Source organism: Falco cherrug, chromosome 4, assembly GCF_023634085.1.
Source record: "Falco cherrug isolate bFalChe1 chromosome 4, bFalChe1.pri, whole genome shotgun sequence".
In the NCBI taxonomy this organism is placed as follows: domain Eukaryota; kingdom Metazoa; phylum Chordata; class Aves; order Falconiformes; family Falconidae; genus Falco; species Falco cherrug.
The window spans coordinates 98,877,512-98,897,661 of record NC_073700.1 but is presented as its reverse complement, the minus strand read 5'-3'; the positions used below and the strand labels follow the sequence as shown (position 1 = coordinate 98,897,661).

General features: G+C 44.2%; 2 protein-coding genes and 1 long non-coding RNA gene across 8 annotated transcripts in view; 2 read left to right on the top strand and 1 right to left on the bottom strand.

Annotated features, from left to right (window-relative positions):
* Window positions 1-615: 615 nt before the first annotated feature.
* Window positions 616-19,276, bottom strand: LOC129735990 (uncharacterized). Of its 2 annotated transcripts, none has more exons than XR_008732042.1 (3): window positions 17,266-19,276; window positions 15,773-15,906; window positions 616-1,287 (listed from the first exon to the last, which is right to left on the bottom strand). It is a non-coding gene; the product is annotated as an uncharacterized LOC129735990 (long non-coding RNA). The 2 variants fall into 2 exon arrangements; XR_008732041.1 differs by lacking the exon at window positions 17,266-19,276 and adding an exon at window positions 17,003-17,141.
* On the top strand, window positions 4,083-7,944 carry XCR1 (X-C motif chemokine receptor 1). The gene has a single exon (XM_027814815.2). It carries the CDS (start codon window positions 4,176-4,178, stop codon window positions 5,190-5,192), a length of 1,017 nt encoding a protein of 338 aa, XP_027670616.1. The 5' UTR covers window positions 4,083-4,175; the 3' UTR covers window positions 5,193-7,944.
* The window catches only part of FYCO1 (FYVE and coiled-coil domain autophagy adaptor 1), a 53,770-nt gene continuing 49,812 nt past the window's right edge, over window positions 16,193-20,150 (top strand). The window contains exon 1 of one of the 5 annotated variants that reach the window (XM_055709155.1): window positions 16,193-16,369. The gene's annotated coding sequence lies outside the window, so the exon portion shown is untranslated. Of the gene's footprint in view, window positions 16,370-16,470; window positions 16,828-17,182; window positions 17,307-20,150 lie in introns of those variants that run through there. The other 4 variants (XM_055709153.1, XM_055709156.1, XM_055709154.1 and 1 more) reach the window with 4 other exon arrangements.

Below are 20,150 nucleotides of genomic sequence, written 5' to 3'. Positions count from 1 at the left end.
AGGGGCCTTCTCTCTACTATATTTCCTGGTCCTTTCCAATTAAGATGCGCTTAACCTCAGTTTGCCTGTGTAAATGCCAGGAATCTTCTTAAAGGGAGTTGTCTCAGCTGCCTCTGCCTGGGGAGGAGGCTCGTATAACACCCAGTGAAGGGTGACACAGCTCCTGCCAGTGCCTCTCTCTCCCTCCGCTGACCTTAAAGGCAACAGACAGCTCCTCCCAGCCACTCTTCCAAATGCTCAGTTTAAAAAAGAAATAAACTGGTGAACAATATGTATCTCCAACTGACAGAGGACATCTAGCTGAATGTTCAAAGAAAAATAATCCTTTTTCCATGATGCTCCAAGGCAAAGAACAGCACTGCTAGAAAATGACAGGTTCTGGAAAAGCAGTTATTTCTGGCCAAAAGTCAAATGGATGTTGAACGTTGCTAAGTGCTCTTCACAAGGGCAAGGATGACTTTAAACTGTAGGTTCTGGTTTTCCTCTGTTCCTATTTGTCCTGACAACAGAAATTCAGGTAATTTCCATTCTTCAGCCAACTTCTGCTCTCACTTGTACCATTATATATATACTGAAGACAGTTGCATGATTCATATTTCATGTGTGACACTAACATGTTCTTAGCCTGTTCATTCAATCACATCCATTTTTCATCTCCTTTGCACATGTCTTAACTGAAAATCCATGCACAGCACTTCTTATTTATAGAGTAGAAAGAGGGGAGATAAAATACAATACATCAAAAATACAGGTTTTGATTCCAGGAGTTTTTTACTGAATTGGAAGCAAAAGGAGAAGATCCAAGTGCCTTAGCTTCCCACAAGGCACTCCTTACCATCACTGACCTGATGGAGGGCTTCCCAGCGGGTATAAACACAGCATCAAAGCACATACTTAGTCCTGATCCAGGAGGTCTGATGCTTTGTAGGCTGGAACCTCCATCTGCAATTACATGGAGCCAGCACCAGGCGACATGGCATAGCATGCTGCCTTGCATAGATTGGTTATAACTGAGCACGCAGTGCAAACCTCTGTTACCCTGAGAATGATAAGCCACCTCCGAGGGCAGGTCAGCAGTGAGATCCTTCATCGAGGTCTCATCTGCACTGGAAGCACAGTGCAGAGGTACCATGCGCCAGGCAGCCTGCAGTCAGTGTGAACAGTGGTGCAACAGCTGCACCCTGCAGCAAACAGGAGAGGAGGAGCCAGATTGCACAATTTCAGATTCTTCAGAGGGCAGGAGACAGGAGGAATGCTGAGGACACCATCCCGGGAAAGGTGCAATGGCTGAGGGAAGAAGAGCAACAGCTGAGGTGAGCAGAGGCATTACCATGTCTCCAAGAGAGAACTGGGGAGACAATGTGGCCTGGCGAGGACAAGGCACCTGGGAGTCAATGGGTGCTTGAAAACTGAGGAGCTGAATGTGGTGGTGGATGCTGCAGTGCACCTCAGCCTGCCCCAGGCTCCCTGCATGCCAAGGTGGGAGCTTTTGGCAGCGGCGACTACACCTTGCTGTGTAGCTTTGCACAGGCATGTCAGTGGCCCTCAAGTTCATCTGCCTGCTAACAGTGTCTTTTTCTGGCTGCTTAAATGCCCACTGTCTAGATTTATGGCTTTGGCAGGAACACCAAGGGGGAAATCCAAGACAGAAAAATGAACTTGTTTTGCGAACGGGAGCATTAGCCAAAAGGTAACTTGCAGGACTAAGAAGCAACCAAGAGCATGCTGCTCCACAGAAGCATTCTTCTACTTTCTCTGGATCCGCTGAGCACAAAATCAGAGGGAAGACACCTGGCCCCAGGCAACAATTCTGCTGGCTCCTGCCACAGTACAAGACAGAGCCTTCCGAGTCAGATGGGTAAGATGCATGCACACAAATATGTGGAGGTGGAAACAGCACAAGTTCCTGGCAGGGTTTCCTATCTCAGCTATGCACCTGCCTGATGTGACTGCCTGCATACTCAGCATCAGTGCTTGTAAGGATGATGGACACAGAAAAACAGAGACTGTTTGGACTGTAAAACAATTTATCACCTCTTATCACCTGACCTATGAAGAAAATAGGTGGGCTCACATCCTTTTTTAATTTGGCACTTAACCATCATCTGACATAATCTCAAAATATGTTTGCAAAATGGCGCTTTCTGCCTCACAAGTGTTGCTCAGCTCCTGACAGTGAGCAGGAGGGTAAGCAGCACTCTGCAGTGGATACCCAGGTCTCTAACCACTGGTTGCTCTTCTGCAGCGGTATGAAGGACAGACTGACATGGGGTGATGAGGGACAGGATGTGTGTCGGTCAGAATAGTTCCCAGGCAGAGGCAGGGATGGGGGCTGAGGTCTTTGTGAAAAGGTCCCTGTGTCAGGGGCCGGCAGCAGCAGTTGTGGCAGAGGTGAGGAGCAGCCCAACAGCAGCCCTGCTGGCTGTGGAGCTCCTGGCGGGTGGGCAGTCCTGCCTCGGGGCTTGCTGGCACTGGGTGGCCAGCATGGGAGGAGAGCATAAGTGGTGAAGACAGCAGTCAGCACTGTCACCTCATCCATGGAGAACCTTCACTCTTTGCAAAGAGGCTCCTCTGCTCCCTTAGGACAGCTACTAGGGAGGGGTCATACCTCCGGCCTGAGCTGAAACAGGACACGATGGTGGTCAAGACCCCAATCTAACCCATGTACTGCTTAAGTGTCATCTGTACCGTTAAGCAAAACCAGAGAGGATGACTGCCTCGGCAGCGATGTGGCCTGCATGACTGAAGATGGCAGCATGGTACAGTCAAACACAATTCCCAGTTAGGACTGTGACTGGTGATAAACGAGCCAGGGCCACTTGCTGTCACAATACCGAATCCCACTCATCCCTCACCTCCAAAACCACATCCCAATGGGTAGATGGTCCCCGGCCTGTGCTGCCTGTGCCATGCTTTGGTTGACCTGAACTACCTAATCCCGTGGATGGTATTAAATGCTGGCAGCCAGCAGCACTCCTGGGCACACTTTCTGCTTTCTGGGTGTAGACATAACCCTCCTGTTCTCCAAAGGCAGTGTGTCTTCCTGGCTGTAGCAGGCAGGTTCTGCCCTCATTAATTAAAAAAAAAAAAAAAAAGAAAAATGTCACCAGCACAGTTTTGGCCTCAGTCATGGAGTTCCTTTCTTGCAACTGTATTTCCAAAGAAATCAGTGGCAGGTCTCTTACTGGCTTCAGGCAAATCAGGATCCAAACATGGTGCTGCAGGTAAACCTTCATCCAAGACAATGTTAATTTCCACTTTGAACCACTGGTTGGAGCCATTACTGGTTTTTCTATACCTGTTTTCTAGCTTAATTTCATAAAGAAATGAGGCTACTGTGACCATGTATTTTCACTTGATTTAATGTCAGCTTCCAAGCCCTAGTAACTTTTGATACTGTTGGCCAATTTTAACGAACCATCCAGCTGGGATTAAATTCCTACCTGCAGGAAGGCAGGCAGGCAGAGAGCAGCACCCCCTGGAAAAGGGGTGTGTGATGTCAAACCCCCAAGCATCAGCAGGCCACAGAGAGGCACCGAGCGCCCACCGTGAGGATGCTTCCACCACAGCTTGGAGATTTTTTAGATACCAACCAGCCTCAAGACAAAAATCTGTAAGAAACACATTTTTTTCCATTCTTATTGCTTACACTTGTTGATACTGGTACTGCTCAGCTTTTTAAGTTTATGCAGAGCTGAACCTCAGTGACAAAGAATCATTTATATGGTAAAGTGTTTAGGAATTTGATACCATTCCAGAAAACTTTTAAAATAGTAGCAGTTTTGAAAGTCTTGGCACCCAAGATACTTACATTAAAAAAGAATGCACCTTCAACCTTCACGTACTATAAGCTTAATAATTAGCAGTTGTCACCAACCATATTGGTTTAGAAACATCTTAGTTTCTGTCTTCTTAAGTATGTAAGATCTTGACGTTGCTTTGAGAGTAAAGCTTTAGTATCTACCTGTTTATGCTTTAGTGTAAGAAGAAATGACTCCTTTCTCTCCCAAAACCAGGACAAATAAAGTAGTTTCAGTACTTCTTTTTGTCTCTTAAAACAGAAGTCTCCACAGCAGGAGTTTAGTTACTGGGTTGATTTCCACAAAAATTTTTGTTTGATTGTTGCAGTTCTTTGAAGTAGCTGCTGGAGAACCGCACGAGGTTTGCAAAGACAAATGGATGGAGAACATTATTCACCTGATTCAGACAATAACTACTCATATGAATACTCTTTTAATGAAAGCAACGTCTGTGAAATGGGTGACTATTTTGTATTTTACACCCATCTCACTACTGTCCTGTACACTCTGATATTTTTGCTCAGCCTGCTAGGAAACACTCTAGTGTTATGGATCCTATTCAAATATGAAAACCTTACATCTTTAACAAATGTCTTCATCATAAATCTCTGTGTCTCTGATCTAGTCTTCTCCTGCATGCTGCCTTTCTGGGCAGTGGACCAGTCCTTTGGATGGATCTTTGGTGAGTTCCTTTGCAAAGCAGTGAATGCTATCTTCTCCATCAGCTACTACAGTGGTGTTTTCTTTTTGACTCTTATGACTATCCTGCGGTACCGGTCCGTAGTGAACCCACTTTCAACTTTGAGACCCCAGACGCAGCGCTGCGGTTTTCTGGTGAGCTTGGTTGGTTGGACTGGTAGCATATTAATCGTGGTTCCTGAGATAATTCACACTACGGTGCAAGAAAACTTGGACGGGATCAAGATCTGTGATTATGCTGACTGGAAATGGAAGAAGATGGACATTTATCAGAGAAATGTACTCTTCCTGTTTTCTTTTGGGGTTATCGTATTCTGTTACTTTAAAATATTGATAATCCTGCTCAGAGCAAGATCTCGCAGAAAGCACAGAACTGTGAAACTCATCCTTGTTATTGTGGTGGCTTTTTTCCTGAGCTGGGCACCTTACAACATCCTCAGCTTTCTGCTTACTTTTCCAGCACCTACCTGTCAGTATGCAAGAGACTCGAACCTTGCCTTTCACATCAGCCGTAAAATTGCTTTCTCTCACTGCTGCCTCAACCCTCTGTTCTATGTATTTGTTGGAGTCAAGTTCAAGAGTCATTTGCTACGTTTATGCAGTCAGTATTTACCCTGGGGCAATGGTCAAGTCTCCAGCCCCAGGATCTCCTTTCAAGGCAGATTCCACTGTGAAGATGCGTCCAGCTACTGAAGTGAGACTTAACTATCAGCACTAATCCTGGATGAACTTTCAGATTTTAAATGCCATGGATAGCCTCTAGTTCTTAGAGGCACTTCCCTGAGAAAGATACACAAATTTACTCTTTGCAAACATGCTATGTATGGAAAATAATTAAAAAAATGTATTTGCAGTGGGATGGAAGCTAAGAATACTGAGAAATTATGTCATTGGCCTGTAAGTCTCATCTTCACGATTTTTTGCACAGTGAGATGGATTTTCTCTCATTTATAGTTTCTTCTTAAAAGCAGTAAGAGTATTTCTTTTTCCTTTGGAAGCTAAACCACCAGGTTTTAACATCAATGTTATTACATGTTGCTTTCTGGCCTGACTTAAAATGCTTGGATTGTATATAGCAATAGACACATATGTATTTCTGTAGCTTTTAATGCTTTACAGTGTTTTTCAGTGCTGAACTCATTGGTTTTCTCTTTTTGGGGCTCTCAGGATTAACTGGCCTGACAATAGCTACAAGACCTGAGTCTCTGAAGTTCTCGGTGCATATGTTCTTTTATCTGTTGGTAGATAATGATATATGTAAAACTAGCCTAGTGTAAATGTAGTCTTTTGGGTCTGAAATGAAAATTTGGGAGAGCCCTAGAAGGAATGCAAGCTGTTAAGCAGATACTTCACTAGGACATTATTTTTCCTCCTGTTACTGCTCCTGCCACAAGCACCTTCCAGTCTCTAAATATCCCTTCAGGTGGTTGCAGTGGATCAGCAGCCCATCTACTGAGCAGCACAGGAGCATATTTGCCTGTAAACGCTCTCTCCCTCCTTTTCTCCCTTTGCCACGGTGCTGAGAAGGATTAAAGTTTCTAAAAAAGTTACGGCACAAGAACAAAATGTTTTTTTAATATCAGGATAAAACTAAAATTCATGTTTGGCCTTTTAAAATTGGTTTTAGGAAGCCAGAGCAGCAGGGTTTAGCCTATATACTTCAATGCTTGCTGCTTCACAACTTTTCACATATTGTGCTTAAAACCTGATCAGCAAAGCTAGCCATGCATTTGGTTTTGATGTTCTTCACATCTCTCTAAATACCAGATACACTCATATCTTTGATGTGTGTGAGTGTCTGATCTAACCAGCTGCCTGGCCACATGGAAATCTTCCATTTCATGCATGCATCTCATCTCCATGGGCAGATGGGAAGTAAAATGGAAACATCTGCATGAAGCTAGCTTTGGAAATGTTGCTAAGAGGACTAGTTCTGTTAAGTGCATAGGTGTTTTTACACGACTACTAAAACATGATTTCCAACTAAAAGCAAGCTGAGGGAACTGAATTCAACAGCATGCATTTTTGCAACAAAACCATTAACATTCTGATTATACCAATCAAACCCTGTGGCTTTTTTTCTCACAGAAACTGATACCCTTCTTGATAGCTCGGTGGTTTTGTGTTTGGGTTTTTTTTTCTTCAGGCAGTGTAACATGTAGTGTGTACTCCCGTATAGATGAATAACAAAGCTTCAAGAAACCAGAATATATTACTTCATAGCCTTTGTATAGAAAGCCAAGGTAGCTTTGCAGTGGCACCAATCAATGGCTTGGCAAGGTTCTAAGCAACATTTTGGCTTTTTGGGCAGCCATCTTAAAATGTCTCTGTGTTGTTTTCGTGCTATTTCATTTGATCTCCAAAGATCAGTTGGAGCAGACAACAGATTCTTCTCAGCTGCTGTACAGTTTATATAAAGCAGAAACTCAGACATGCCCATAGTACGATATCCTATTTCTGATCGTATCCAGAAGCAGGAAAAGCGTAAGAATGGGGCAAAATGTACGACACATATCCAAATAGTCTTCCTAGAGCTTGCACATAGTTTCTAGTTTGTGCTTCAGTTTAGCTGCCAGAATAAGGTAATCATATCTTGTCCCTTATCATCAGATGCACCTTTCTGAACAAGTCAGTGCTGGTCTCCCATTACTACAGTTATTGCCTAAAACTTAAAAAATGAAAAAGATTACTCATTAATCCCACAAGGAACTCACCTGTGTTCAGACAAACCATGGAAAGGCAGAAGTTGTCATTTGTCTGGTTGTGGTAGAGACCAGCCTTTGGCTCTTGTCTCCTGATAAGAGACATTTGAAATTAACATGGTTGCTTCTATGTTCTTCAAGAGACTTTGGACTGGGGACTCAATACTGTCAATTACGAACAGACAACCTACTGAAGGACAAATTAGTCCAAATTCTTCTGTTCTGGTAAGCCAGAACTACTTCACAGGCAACAGCAAAGCTCTACAAGAAGAAAATGCTGTGATGGTGAGTCAAGGTCTCATGCACCTGCATCATTTCAACAAACCGTCATTCAAGTCATTGTCCTAGAGCTACACTATCCTGAAATCTTTACTGTCAATACATTTCAGATTTAGATATCTAAAAAAGGTAAAGAAGTATAACGGAAGCATGAGACAATGAAATGATTCTTCTCTGCCCAGTTTTTAACAAGTTATTTAAACCTGTTTGTAGCTTAAGCATATTTTGTTACAGTATATCTGAGCATGTAAAGGGAATGCTTACTATTACCCAATTGTACTGCTGCCTACTATAACCAAGGTAACTCAGAATGTGGACGCTTCCCCTTCTGATATACTGAAGTGGTACTAATAAACATTCAGAAATTCAGTGGAATACTACACTGTGACTATTGTTCTCCACCTTTGATAAGCACCTATTAAAGTTAAGGTATATTCAATTAAAGAAGCAATTGTGAATTTTCATCGATTAGTTTGGAAGAGATTTTTGAAGGTCATCTCCTCCACCCTGCTCACAGCAGTTCTGTCTTTCCAGTTAGATAAAGTTGCTCAGGGTCTTGTCTGGTCAAACTCTGAAAATCTGCAAGAACAGGGACTGACTGCATAACTCCTCTGAGTCCCTGTTCCAATGCTTAACAACTCTCATGGTGGATTTTTTTCTTTCTACATGAACAAATCTCTCTTGCTGCAACCTGATGATGCTACCTTTTCCTTGCCTTGGTTATGTCCTCACATTATATAATGGAAAAGAACCATTATATCTCCCCTAAGCCTTGTTTTTCCCTGGGGCTAAACAAACCCCAGCCAATCTAGTCTCCTCCTATGTCATGTACTCCAACTCCTTTACCATCTTGGTGGTCCCCCACTGGGCTCACTTCAGTCAATCAGTCTCTCTCTTGTACTGGCCCCCCTGAAACTGGATATGGTACTGCAGATGTGACCACATGAACATCAGGTAGAGGGGATAAAGGTTTCCCTCAACCTGATGGCAATGCAAGCCCATATGCAGCTAGTCTTCACTGCTGCAAGGGCACATGAGTGAGTCGTGCGGAACTTGTTGTCCACTCAGACTCCTAGACCTTTTCCAGAAAGCTGACTTCCAGCCAGGCCCATGCTCTTGCAGGGGGTTAGGCAATCCCAGTTGCAGGACTTTGCATTTGTCCTTGCTGAATTTCCAGGGGTCCTGTCAGCTCATGCTTTAAGCTTGCTGCCATCTCCTTGTACGGCAGCCCTACAACTCAGTGTATATCAGCTGCTCCCTCTTATCTGGTTTTCATCCATAAACTTGCTGAAGCTGCACCCTGTCCCATCATCCAGGTTGATAATGAAGATGTTAAACAGTATCATCAGCCTCAGTATTGACACCCCAAAGCGCGCCACTCATAACCAGCCACTCATCAAGACTTGAAACTGTTGACCACTACCCTTTGAGCCTGATGGTTCAGTCAGTTTTTCATTCACTTTGTAGTCCACCCATCCAGTCTGTATCTCCCCAGTCTGGCTACAAGGATGCTGTGGGGGACTTTGTAAAAAGGTCAAGGTAAATGGCATGCACAGCTTTCTCTTCATCTCCAGAACCAGTTGTCTCATTGTAGAAGACAGTCTTCTCAGTAAATCTGTGTTGGCTGTTCCCAAACATTTTTGTCTTGCATCTGCCTGGTAATGACTTCCAGGAGGGTTTGCTCCACCATCTTCCAGGGCACAGGGGTGAGACTGACCAGCCTATAGTTCCCTGGATTGTCTTTGCCTTTTTCGAAAACGGGCATGACCTTTGCCATTTTCAAATTATCAGGGACCTCCCCTGATCACCATGGCCTTCAGAGGCAATAGATAGCACCTTGCAATGATATTGGGCAATGTGCTCAGCACCATCACATGTACCCTGAGCAGTCCCACAGACAGCTTTATGTCCAGTCTATTTAAGTAGTCCCAAAGTACTTCTCCTCTGCCATGGGTAGTACCCCCCTCTCCAAACTCTGCTACTGGGCACAGAGATCTCTAAGGCACTTGGATTTTTATCTATTGTCAAGACGAAATACATTGGTGTAGCCATCTTTGTTTATACACATATGTTAATAAATATCTATATTGCTAAAACCACAAGGTATGCCCAGGGCAGGTCTGGGGGTGGGCAGCCTGTGCATCTCTTTCCTGCTGGGAGCTCCAGATGCTTGGAAAATACATACTGCTCTAGGTAAAACAATGCTCAGGGGACCTTGAACCTTTAATTTCAATCAATCAATCAACTATTATGTGGTCTGAGCAAATGCAGAACTGAAAGAAAGAAGTTCATGAAGTGAAAAAGGAGAAATTCATTGCTTTTGGAAACCACACTGTATTTGGAGGAGGGGAGCAATGTCAGATTGAGTGGTCGCAGTACTACAACTGTTGTACAGTGCCAGGGGTACCTTTATGCAGGATGGCACCTTTAATCCTGTTAGCAAGTTACAATTAAATGGACATGCTCTTGCTGCTCTGATTAAGTCCACATTAAGTACCACCCAGTGGGATGAACAATATCTTCTCCCACAAGCAGCTTAGCTGGATTGAGCCCTTCTCCCTATCTGTCTTTTCAGCAGGTCAACACAAAACTGAGCATCACTGCCATAGCCTGTCAGAGCTCCTACCTTCTGTGCGTACATGGGAGCCTATAGCAGTCAATAATCTGCCAATAGGAGAAATCTTCACTGGTAAGGGGTAAGGCAGGTAACCAAATTAATCCTTTCCACCACTAATGTAAACTGTCTTAAATAAAATAAGCAAACTTAAAATCCACACATTTAAGAAAGATCTCTGTTCCTACTAAAATCAACGATAATTTTGCTTCTGTTCACAATCAGAGGAAGAATCAGACTCATAAATAGGTGCAATGCACTGGGCAAAGCACCGCGTGCGCTGCTTATTGCCAGAAGTATTTTTATTAGGAGTCAGGATACCTCCATCTATAACTCAATATTTTGAAAATACCACCAGTGTTATTAAAATCATAAACCAAATTCTATTTTATCTTCTCCTTATAGTTACTCAGCAGTTTAAAATGCTCTTGCTCATCCAGTGTTTAAATAGGAATGCCATGTGTTAAATGGAGAGGTTTGGTTGATATTTGCTTTATTGATTAGATGCCTATGTGTTCTTCAGGAAGCAATATTAAAGGAAGCACAAAAATTAGAAAGGAAAATAATGTGAGAATTAGCCGTCAGTGAAAATGAGAATGGACATTAAGAAGTACCAGTAAAGACAACCTATGAAGACCAGTTGTATATGATCATAAAGGAGGGACAAACACAAGTGCTTCACTTACTGGCATAAAGCTGCTCTCGAGATGAACTGACTAGCTCCTGAGCATACTGAATGTTGAAAGTGAGCCTCAAGTCTGTTTTTTCACATAAAGAACCCTATCCACATTTAAAACACAAAGAACACTGAAACCATCTCACAGCAATCACCCATGGGGAAGGGCTGCCACTAGCAGTCTTTCTCTGCTTCTCACTTTCTTCATGTAAGAATGTTGGAGCAGTCAAAGATTACAGAACCCAGTAAGGCTGGCCTTGCAGGAAAGAACTTGTGGTTTGTAAACACAATTATTATTCAGTTTTTACTTTGCAAAGCCTTGTGTCTGGGATGGAATAGCTATACAGGCTGGGGAGGTCAGCTGCCTGGGAAGGAGCTCTGCAGAAAAGGATTTAGGGGTCTTTGAACATAAGCCAGCAAGCACACTAACAGTAAAGGTGGCCAACCACAGCCTGGGCTGTTTTATCAAGAGTGTAGCCTGCAGGTCCAGAGAAGTGATCCTTCCCCACTATTTGGCTACTTGTGAAGCTGCATCTGGAGCAGGTGTCTAGTTTTGAGCTCCCCAGTACGTGCAAGTCATAGATGTGGTGGAGGGAATCCAGCAGAGGCCTTCCAGCTAGTCAGGGGCTGGAGAACATGATGGATGGTGAGAGGCTGAGGGAGCTGGGTTCATGTGGTCTTGAGAAGAGAAGGCTGAGGGGAGAGCAGACTGTGTCTGCAACTACCTGACTGGAGGATACAGAGAAGATGGAGACAGACTCTTCCTGGAGGTGCACAGCAATGGACACAAGCTGGAACATGAAATATTTCTATTAGGCAATAAGCACTTATTTTTTCACAAGGGTAGTCAAACACTGGAACAGGGACTCAGAGAGATGGCTCAAGACTCTATTGGACCTTGAGCAACCTCATCTGATTTGACCTGCTTTGAGCAGGGGTTTGGAGTAGAGACTTCCAGAGATCCCTTCAAATCTATACTACTCTGATTTTTATGAGCTGTTGCTGGAGCAACATTAAACCAAGTAAATGGTGCCAAAAGTTTGGTTTTAGTGCAGAATTCAGCCTGAATAACACAGTCCTCTAAGAGAACTGAACACAAAAATCAAAACTGAAAAGCTAGGTTTTGATGTCCAAAGCCTTCACTGACCTGTGCAATGAACACATAACAGAAGTGATTACTAGTTGAGATCATGCCTGCTAAAAAATTGGCGTTACTTAAAAAGTTCTCATTTTGCTATTGTATGTAGGTGTAGAAACGTCAAGGAATACATTTCCTGGGAAGATTCATTCATGGAGATGTAAACCAGAAATCCCTGCCACACAGAGAACCAGCATGTTTTATTGCAAAGGTTCAATAGGTACCATATGCAAGGGAAAGGTTTGTTAGGGAGCCAGCCCCTTATGACAGATCACGGGCATTTTCAGATAGAAGTTTTAGGCTCTATAGATGTTCAATGTATAAATATTTCCAGTTTTAAATCAGAAAAGCAGTGTAAAACAGAAGATCCTGGCTGGAGTGAAGCAAAGAACCAAGAATGACAAAGAAAAGTGCAAGGAATGGAGTACTCTCTCCATATTCAGGAACTGCCAAGATACCAAATCCAAAATATTTCCGAGTTTGTTTCATTCCTCCAAACAATGCTGCTTTCTGAGGTCAAGTTCTGTTTCCTGATGGTGATACCCTTCCAGCCATCTTAACCAGCTCTTAATCACCTAAGCCTTAGTATGCTCTTTACCCACGTGCCACATGTCTATATATACATGAAAGACTGGTTCATTTAAACTGCACAGTCCAGAGTCTGTGTCCTGGCTCTCCTACATCATTGCTGGTTCAGCTGAACCAGCACTGAACGAGCTCAAAATCTTGGTACCTACTTTGTGCACACAGGAGTGAAATGCAGCCCGTTCTGAGCAGTGATAGCTCCTAACCCCAATGTGCTCAGTGGAAGTCAGTCTCAGAAGCTGACCTGACATTAGAAGAATATTCTTCCAAGCCCTTCAGCCACCTTGTCTAAAATGCCCAGTTTGCTTCTACAGGTTTTCCAGAGCTTTGCTGGTTCTTTTTACGTTGCCAGCTTCCAGCTTTATACCTATTGACAATTATTTGTCTACCTATTCAAAACCGAATGCAAACAAATGCAAAAAGTGCTTCCAAAGCTTTCTCCCTGCAGTCACAGAAGGTCTCTGATGATGAACAGCAGCCTGTTGTTCAGTCTAGCTACAATGGTATGTTAATCCACTGAGGGTGACCAGGGAAACTGGGAGTTTGCTGCTCTCATAAAATACCTCAAGTGCCTAGTGGAAGCAAACCCCTCCCCAGTTATTATATAACATCAATTAACCTTTTAAAAAAATAGAAGGAAATACATAGCACATGTAATGATGTCAGGCAGACAGAAAGAATGCATCCTATGGACACATACTCAGAGACCAAATATTCATAGAATCTGATAGCCACAGGAGACATTTTTTCTGGGTCTGGTTGGGGTTTTTTTGATAGATCCCAGTTATTTAAGAGGGTTTAGCAAAGTCCTGCTGTAGTCAATGAGGCACCAAAGTGTTGTCAGCATGAGTTGATTAATAACAGTGTGTAATTTTACTTCACAACGGTCACAGGGTGAGAGTCAGAGACTCAGACAGACTTGAGCCAGTAGTTAGTTTTTTGAGTTCTAATTAGTACATTTAGTATGGAAAATAATAAATAAGTACAGATGGATTGGTGGTCAATACTATTTAGTACACTTAAAGTTAGTATGGGATACAAAGACAATTGCATAAGCTTACTATAGATACCTTAAATGTTACACGCTTGCAAAAAATGCCACTTACTAACCCATCAATACCTGGTGTCAGGTAAGAGATTCCTCAGCCTCAAGGGGTAACCTTGAGAGGCGTCCCTACTCAAGGCGACATCGCTGCTGGGCAGCCAGCTGCTATGGAGGGAGAACTCAATGGACCCTGATGGCTGCAGGTATTTATAGTGTAAAGTGGTCAATTTGTAGTCAGATTTTCTGCTGTTAATGCAGTGTTGGCCACCTATCAGCCCAGTCTCCAGCCAAACCTTTTTTTTGTGGTTCAGTGCTAGGTTCTCACTGACAGCCTCACACAATAAGATGAACTTTGGTTAGGCCTACTTGCTGAGCATCTGCATGGACCAAAATTCAGTTAGTTCAAACAGGTGGAGTGCATCTGTCACAAAGACAAGCTAGACAGTGTGAATGTAAACTGGCTTGCCTGAATGGTGGAAACTCTTCCCACATAAAAAGAGAGTACACTTATCCATCACAATTAAAACTAAAGGATTCTGTATTTATTTGCAAACTTATTTGCAAAGTATAGAAATGGCTCCTACTGCCACGAATATGCAAAAAAATCTCAACCAAAACCCAAACCAACCCACATTCAAATTGTATTTTCAGAATCACTCTAAAAGGACTGCAGCTAGCATTAGATTTAACTTCTGATGTCATGAGTGGATTTTAGCCCTTAAATATTTATCTTGGCCTACATTTTAGCCATATGGAACAGAACCTAAAGAATACAGCATGATCCTTTAATGATCCTTAATACATATTAAATAGAAATTGATTGAGTTGGCTACCTCTACAGAATATATTTCCCATTGCAAAGGTAACATTCCATCAACTAGTGAAAAGATTTTTCCCAACAAAGGCTTTCCTTTTGCTGGGATGACTGACATTGCCTTTCCTGGGCTAGTAAAATTGACTGTAATCCCCATCCAGCTTATCATAGTTTATGAGTAAGTTAATAAATTTTATCAGGATAAAAATAAAGAAAAGCAACACAAATGGAGCAGATAAAGCAGTTTCTTCAAGGCAGCTTCCAAAAAGCAAAAATCTTGAACTTTTTTTTGTTGTTAAGAAATGAGAAAATATAGAAAATTTAAGGAAGTGTGAGTCAGCTACGGACCTAGTTGGAAACAGCATGTTTTTCCCTGAAGAAATTAATGTCTGCGTAAACAGGCAATAATTCAGTAATTAACATCAATAATTATATATTTCTGAAAGTAGCTTGTCACTACTTAATTAAAAGGAGGAACAATCCATTTTACTTGGTTACGTGAAAAGTAAAATTGCACAAAGACTTTCTAAAAATATGTGAAAAATAATCCATTGCAGTGAAATTATCTGGGATTTGATTTCTCATTATTTGCAACTGCTGACTCTGAGGTTACTTTTGGAAAATACCCAGTTGTCGACAGATCAATGGAAAGCAAACATTTGTTTTCAGCAGGTGCTCCTGGGCCTGTACTCCATGATGCAGCAGTGTGCCAAGAGAAGTCACCCTGAAGGTTGCTTCCAAACTGTGTAAGACATCCTATTGCGTTTCACAAGCTATGTGCCCACAACATGTTTAGCCCTATAACCTGCATTTCTGAGGACAATAAAATGCTTTTGAGCTATTCAAACCCATACATTAGATGAAGACTAATCACCAAAACTCAAGGTCACTTAGTCATCTTTAAATTGAGGACAAAAAAAATGAGGATGATGGCGTGACTACATACCCCATGTATTTCCTCAAGTCTTGAAAATATGATGATTTGAACCTATGGCGGCCTAAGCTGAAGTTTATGACGCTAACACAGTCACAAGCATTGTGGAAAGAATTGATGACAAACTGTTTGGTCACAAGTGTTATTTAAAATCATTTGTTTACCAAAGCAATGCAGAAAAAAGCAAAGGAACTTAGCTTCCAAGCACTTCCAAGTGGAAAACCAGCATAGCCTTATTCAGATGCTGTGAAAGAAATGCCCTTGCAGAGAATCATATGCATTATCGAAGGGTTAAATTTTGAAAAGGAAAAGTGGAAACAGCTTGCTTGTAGAAGGAACCTGGTGCTGGGAGACGGTGTGGGAGTGCTGGGAACCCTGTGCCCCACTTACCCGCCCACACCCTGCCTTAAGAAGCGACTTCTTGTTCCAGTTTCACACCCGCTTTCTCCCAGTCTCTTACTGTACGTGGCCTTTATTAATCCTTACCTACGTCTTTCACTGTGGGAAGATTTTCCTTTCGTCAACTGGCAAGGACAGAAAGGGGAAATCTGCTGTGTACTGGATTTATCACTCCTGACTTTCACATTCACTTCAGCTGTCTGTGCAGAGAGCTTGATGAACTAATGCACAAACAACAACCAAAAAAAATAACACAAAAAAAAAGGAAAAAGAAAAAACCGCCATGCTTAATTGCCCTAAAAGCAACAAGTCAGTACTATATCAAAAAGTTACACCTCTTGACGGGTGACCTTGCCTGAGAGTACCAGAAACACTCACCCCTGAGAGAAAACTGCCCCAATCCTGCAGCTGCAGGGGGAAGCAGCGATTTTTCCCCCAGAGCCATTTTCACCCCCTTTATTTTCGCCAGGGTGCCATCCCCCGCCACCCCACCCCACCCCGCGCCCTGCTGAGGGGACTGCCGCGGCCTGGCCCGACCAGGCGCCCATAGCGCGGCACCAGGCCACCGCCGGGGGGGGAGGCACCTCCAGCGGCCTCACGGGAGTTGTAGTCGGCAGGGAGCGGCCGGCGGTGCCGGAGCCTCACCCCTGGCCGTCTCTCCGCGACATGGCGGCGGCCGCGCAGGTAACGTGCTACACCTCCCTCACACCCCGCTGAGGGAGCGCGGAGGGCGGCGGGGCCGGCGGGGGAGCGGCGGCGGCTGTGGGAGGTAGCGGGGGAAGTAACTTCAGCGGCTTCCACTTGTTGCCGCTCGGAGCTGGGCTGCGAGGGGAGGAGCCCCGGCGGGCACGGAGAGGGGGAGAGCTGCGCCGCGGCCCCCTCAGCGCCGGGGCGGCTGTGGGGGGAGTCCGGCTCGGCCCTGTGGCGGGCTGAGCGCCGGCCTGGCGGGGCTGCCTCCGCCCGCGGCGGGGTGACCGGCGCCGCACACGCAGGCCCTGGGTGGCGGCCGATGTCCGCCTCCGTGCCGGCCTCGAAGGAGCCCTCCCTCCTGAGGGGCTCGCCCTCCCTCCTGGCCAGCGCCGAGGCGGACATAGTCCGCCATCCTGGTCCAGCCACCTTAGGGGTGTCATCGTTTCCAGCCGGTGAGCGGTGACGTTAGGCCGACATAAGCGCTGCCTTCTCTTGCCCCCGCTGCCCCCCACCCCTGAACGGACCCTCCGGGACCTCCCCAGCGGTGGCGGCAGCTGCAGGAGCAGCAGTCACCCGGGGCCCTGCTAGAAACCGAATACCCGCCCGTGCCCGTGCCTGTGCCCTCACCCTCTACAAAGTGCTGACGGGCAAATATTTCAGCGGCCCTAATCCCGCTTGCCCTTATGTCGGCAAATCTGCGGCGATGGACAGGGGGAGTGTTGCTGGCACCCGGGGCGGCTGGGTCTGTCTCCAGAACAGATGCCGGGTTCGCAGCCGGCCCTCCTCCAGTTTACGTTGATCCCGGTAATCCAGTGCGAGCACGGGGAAAAAAAAGAAGAAAAAAAAAAAAAAAAAAAGGCAAGGCTTTAGTTGAAATGGTCGTCGGTCACCTTTAGGCTCTGGATTTCCTTTGGGCAGAGGTCCTGCGGTGGTGAGTCGGGCTGTGGAGGGGCTGTGTCATGTTGTTTTGGAACCTGATGAATCGGTGGCTGCTGCCTGTTCAGCAGCTCGGGGCCCTGGTGTTTTCTGCCCGGGTCACTGCACCCAGCTTCTGCTGATTTTTGCCTGTGCAAATGTTTGCTTGGCGTATGGGGTTGGTCAGCTGTAGGTGTCAAGCTCCCGGTTCAGCCTCTCACTTGAAACAGAGTTTATTTTCCAGTATAAACAAGCAGGGAGAGTACCAGGCCTTTCTTTGCCTCTTTAATGCTGTGTTTGTCACAGTGTTTGATTTTATCCATCTCTGACTGCACTGCCGATGGAGGCAAGCTGGGATTAAACTCAGGGTAAAACATGGACTCTGTCTTGTCAGCACTTGTTTTCGGTTCTGATGTCATGTTGCAGGACATGCAGCAGAGGAGAGAAACTGCCTTGCAGTAGTGTGGTTTATGTTTTCCAGATATTGTTAAGTACAAGGCAATTTCCTGAAGTCTTCCAATGAGCCTCGTGGGAGTGCTTGAATTTAAAAAATGTTCCAGATGTTCCAGTGTTTCCAAACATTCACATTTAGGAGACTGCAGTGCAGTTAAAAAGTTCTATCTAAGATACTGTGGTAGAAAACAAGTGATAGTCAGTTTTTCTTTTCTTGTAGTATATATATTTGATGGTGTTTGTTGTGAACATGGTTTCACTTCTTCTGAAGAGCCAGTTAGTTAGTTATGGACTCTGATTTTCATGAATAAAGGAGCCTCTTGTGTACACCATCTGATAGCACAAAGGGTATATTGTATGTGCAGTCTCTCTCTCCACTGCTAGAGGGTTACATAAAAGGAACAGGAATTTGTACTAACATCCTGGAGGCCAGGGTCCTCTAAAACTTGGTCAGTGGGGGATCAAGATCTAGAGGAATAACTAGGGAGAGAAAACTATTCAAAAGTGAAGAAAATTATGTGTAAAATTGCAGAAATTATCTGGTGGACTCAAGGAAAAGTAGTGCTGAAAATTGTTTTAAACGCAGATTGCTATTTGTTTTTCTTAGTGGATCAAATTTAAAAATTAACAGTTGCCTATTTGTCAAATAAACACTGAACCCTTCTAGTATTCTTTAGATGTTGTTGAGATTATTAAACTGAAGGGAAGTACAAAGATCCCTAAGTGGTTTTATTGTTGCACATTATTATTTTTATTTGCTTGTATTACTGTCATTTTATTTCTGTTGCCTTTTGCCGATGCAAGGAAAATTTTTAGCAGCATGTATCTAGTCTAGTTCATGTTTTCATGCAGTAATTTCAATTTGTTCAGGGAGTGATGGCTGTTTGTGTCCAGAAATTCTACAGTAGTAGTAATGTTAAATACTTTGCCCAAGTGTATTCAGAAGAAGGCGTTACAATTTGTAATGCTGGTGGAAGGAGCAGAACCTTTTAAGTAGAATGTCTCAAACTTGGTGCTTGAAATAGTGCTGGGAAACTTGCTTGCACAGAGCCTTGACTAGTATACCCCTCCCTTTGGTTTTTGTCCATCACAGTGTTCTGTGGTTGCTGATGGTATAGTGATCTGAGCGAAGATAATTGTAAACAGTTAAGCTTTGCATCTGTCCACCATGACATTTCATTTACTGCTGGGAAGAAGGATGGGCACAGGAAAGGTCTTGCTACTGCTACAAGCCAACGTAGGTTTTGAAAGTGAACAAGTCGGATCAGGGTATCCCTGAATAACTGGGCTCATGCCATGCCTGTATCGTCTGTGAGCCTGTCTGTTCCCAGCTGGCTCGGTGGTCCAGGCCTCTCTTCCAAAGGCTTCTAAATGAGATTTGTAACTCTGAAGTTTCCCCATCCCCTCAAAATGGTGACCTTCACTGGAAAACCCATGAGACAGAAACCCAAGACGGACAGGAAATACTCTGCACTTCCTGCTACAGAGGAAAGGAAATAAGAATTTTTGCCATTGGCTCTGGGGTAGCATGATTCACTAGGTGGCCTGTCAGTTTGGGTTGTCTCAGTGTGGTTTTTGCTTAGTGTGCTCGCCTTACCTCCCATTTGATCTACGTGTGCGTGACCAAGACCTGTAATTTCAGTGTCGTTTGTTGCTAGTTCAGTGGGAACTACATAGAGGCTGGGAATTGCCCTTGGGAGCTACTGCTGCTATTGGCTGGATGGAGGACAGATGGAGCGCTGCAGATGGGCAAGTCTCAACACCCACCTACTAAACTTCCCAAAACCATTAATTGGAGGCAGCCTTTTCAAGTACTTCTGAAACCTTGGCTTGGAGGGACAGTGTGGAACGGTAGATACAGAGGTAAAAAAAAAATCCTGCTAAGGAAAGCTCCCTTTCGGAGTTAGGATATAACGATTGTTGCTTTTAACAGTCTCTCAGAGGTGGCTGAGATGCTTTAGTCAGGCCAAGCTTACTGAGGAAGTTAAGAAGGCTCAGAGACCAACTTGGGAAACCAAACAACATGAGATTTTTTGAAGACTAAGCCTGTTAAATGAGCGAGTTGAGAGTCATGAGTCACCAACACTCCTTTGCAGCTAGAAGTCCTCTGTTTTTTATATTTCTGTACGTATCGATATGATGCTCCTCAGAGTAGCATCTGAGCATCAGGTACCTGGCTTCAAGAATGTGTAAGAAATTTAAATAGTTGAGTGAGTTATGGAGAAGGAAGAGCAGGTTTTGTGGCAGGGAGGGTACGTATGGACATGGGGAGAATGGCTTGGAAGAATGAGAGTGTGAAGGGGAAAAAAACTTTTCACTTTTGAATGAAACCTATCTTTTCAATTCACCATACAGTCACTGAGGCAGCAGGGGGTACCTTTTCCCAGGAGGAGTGAAATAGGGTGGG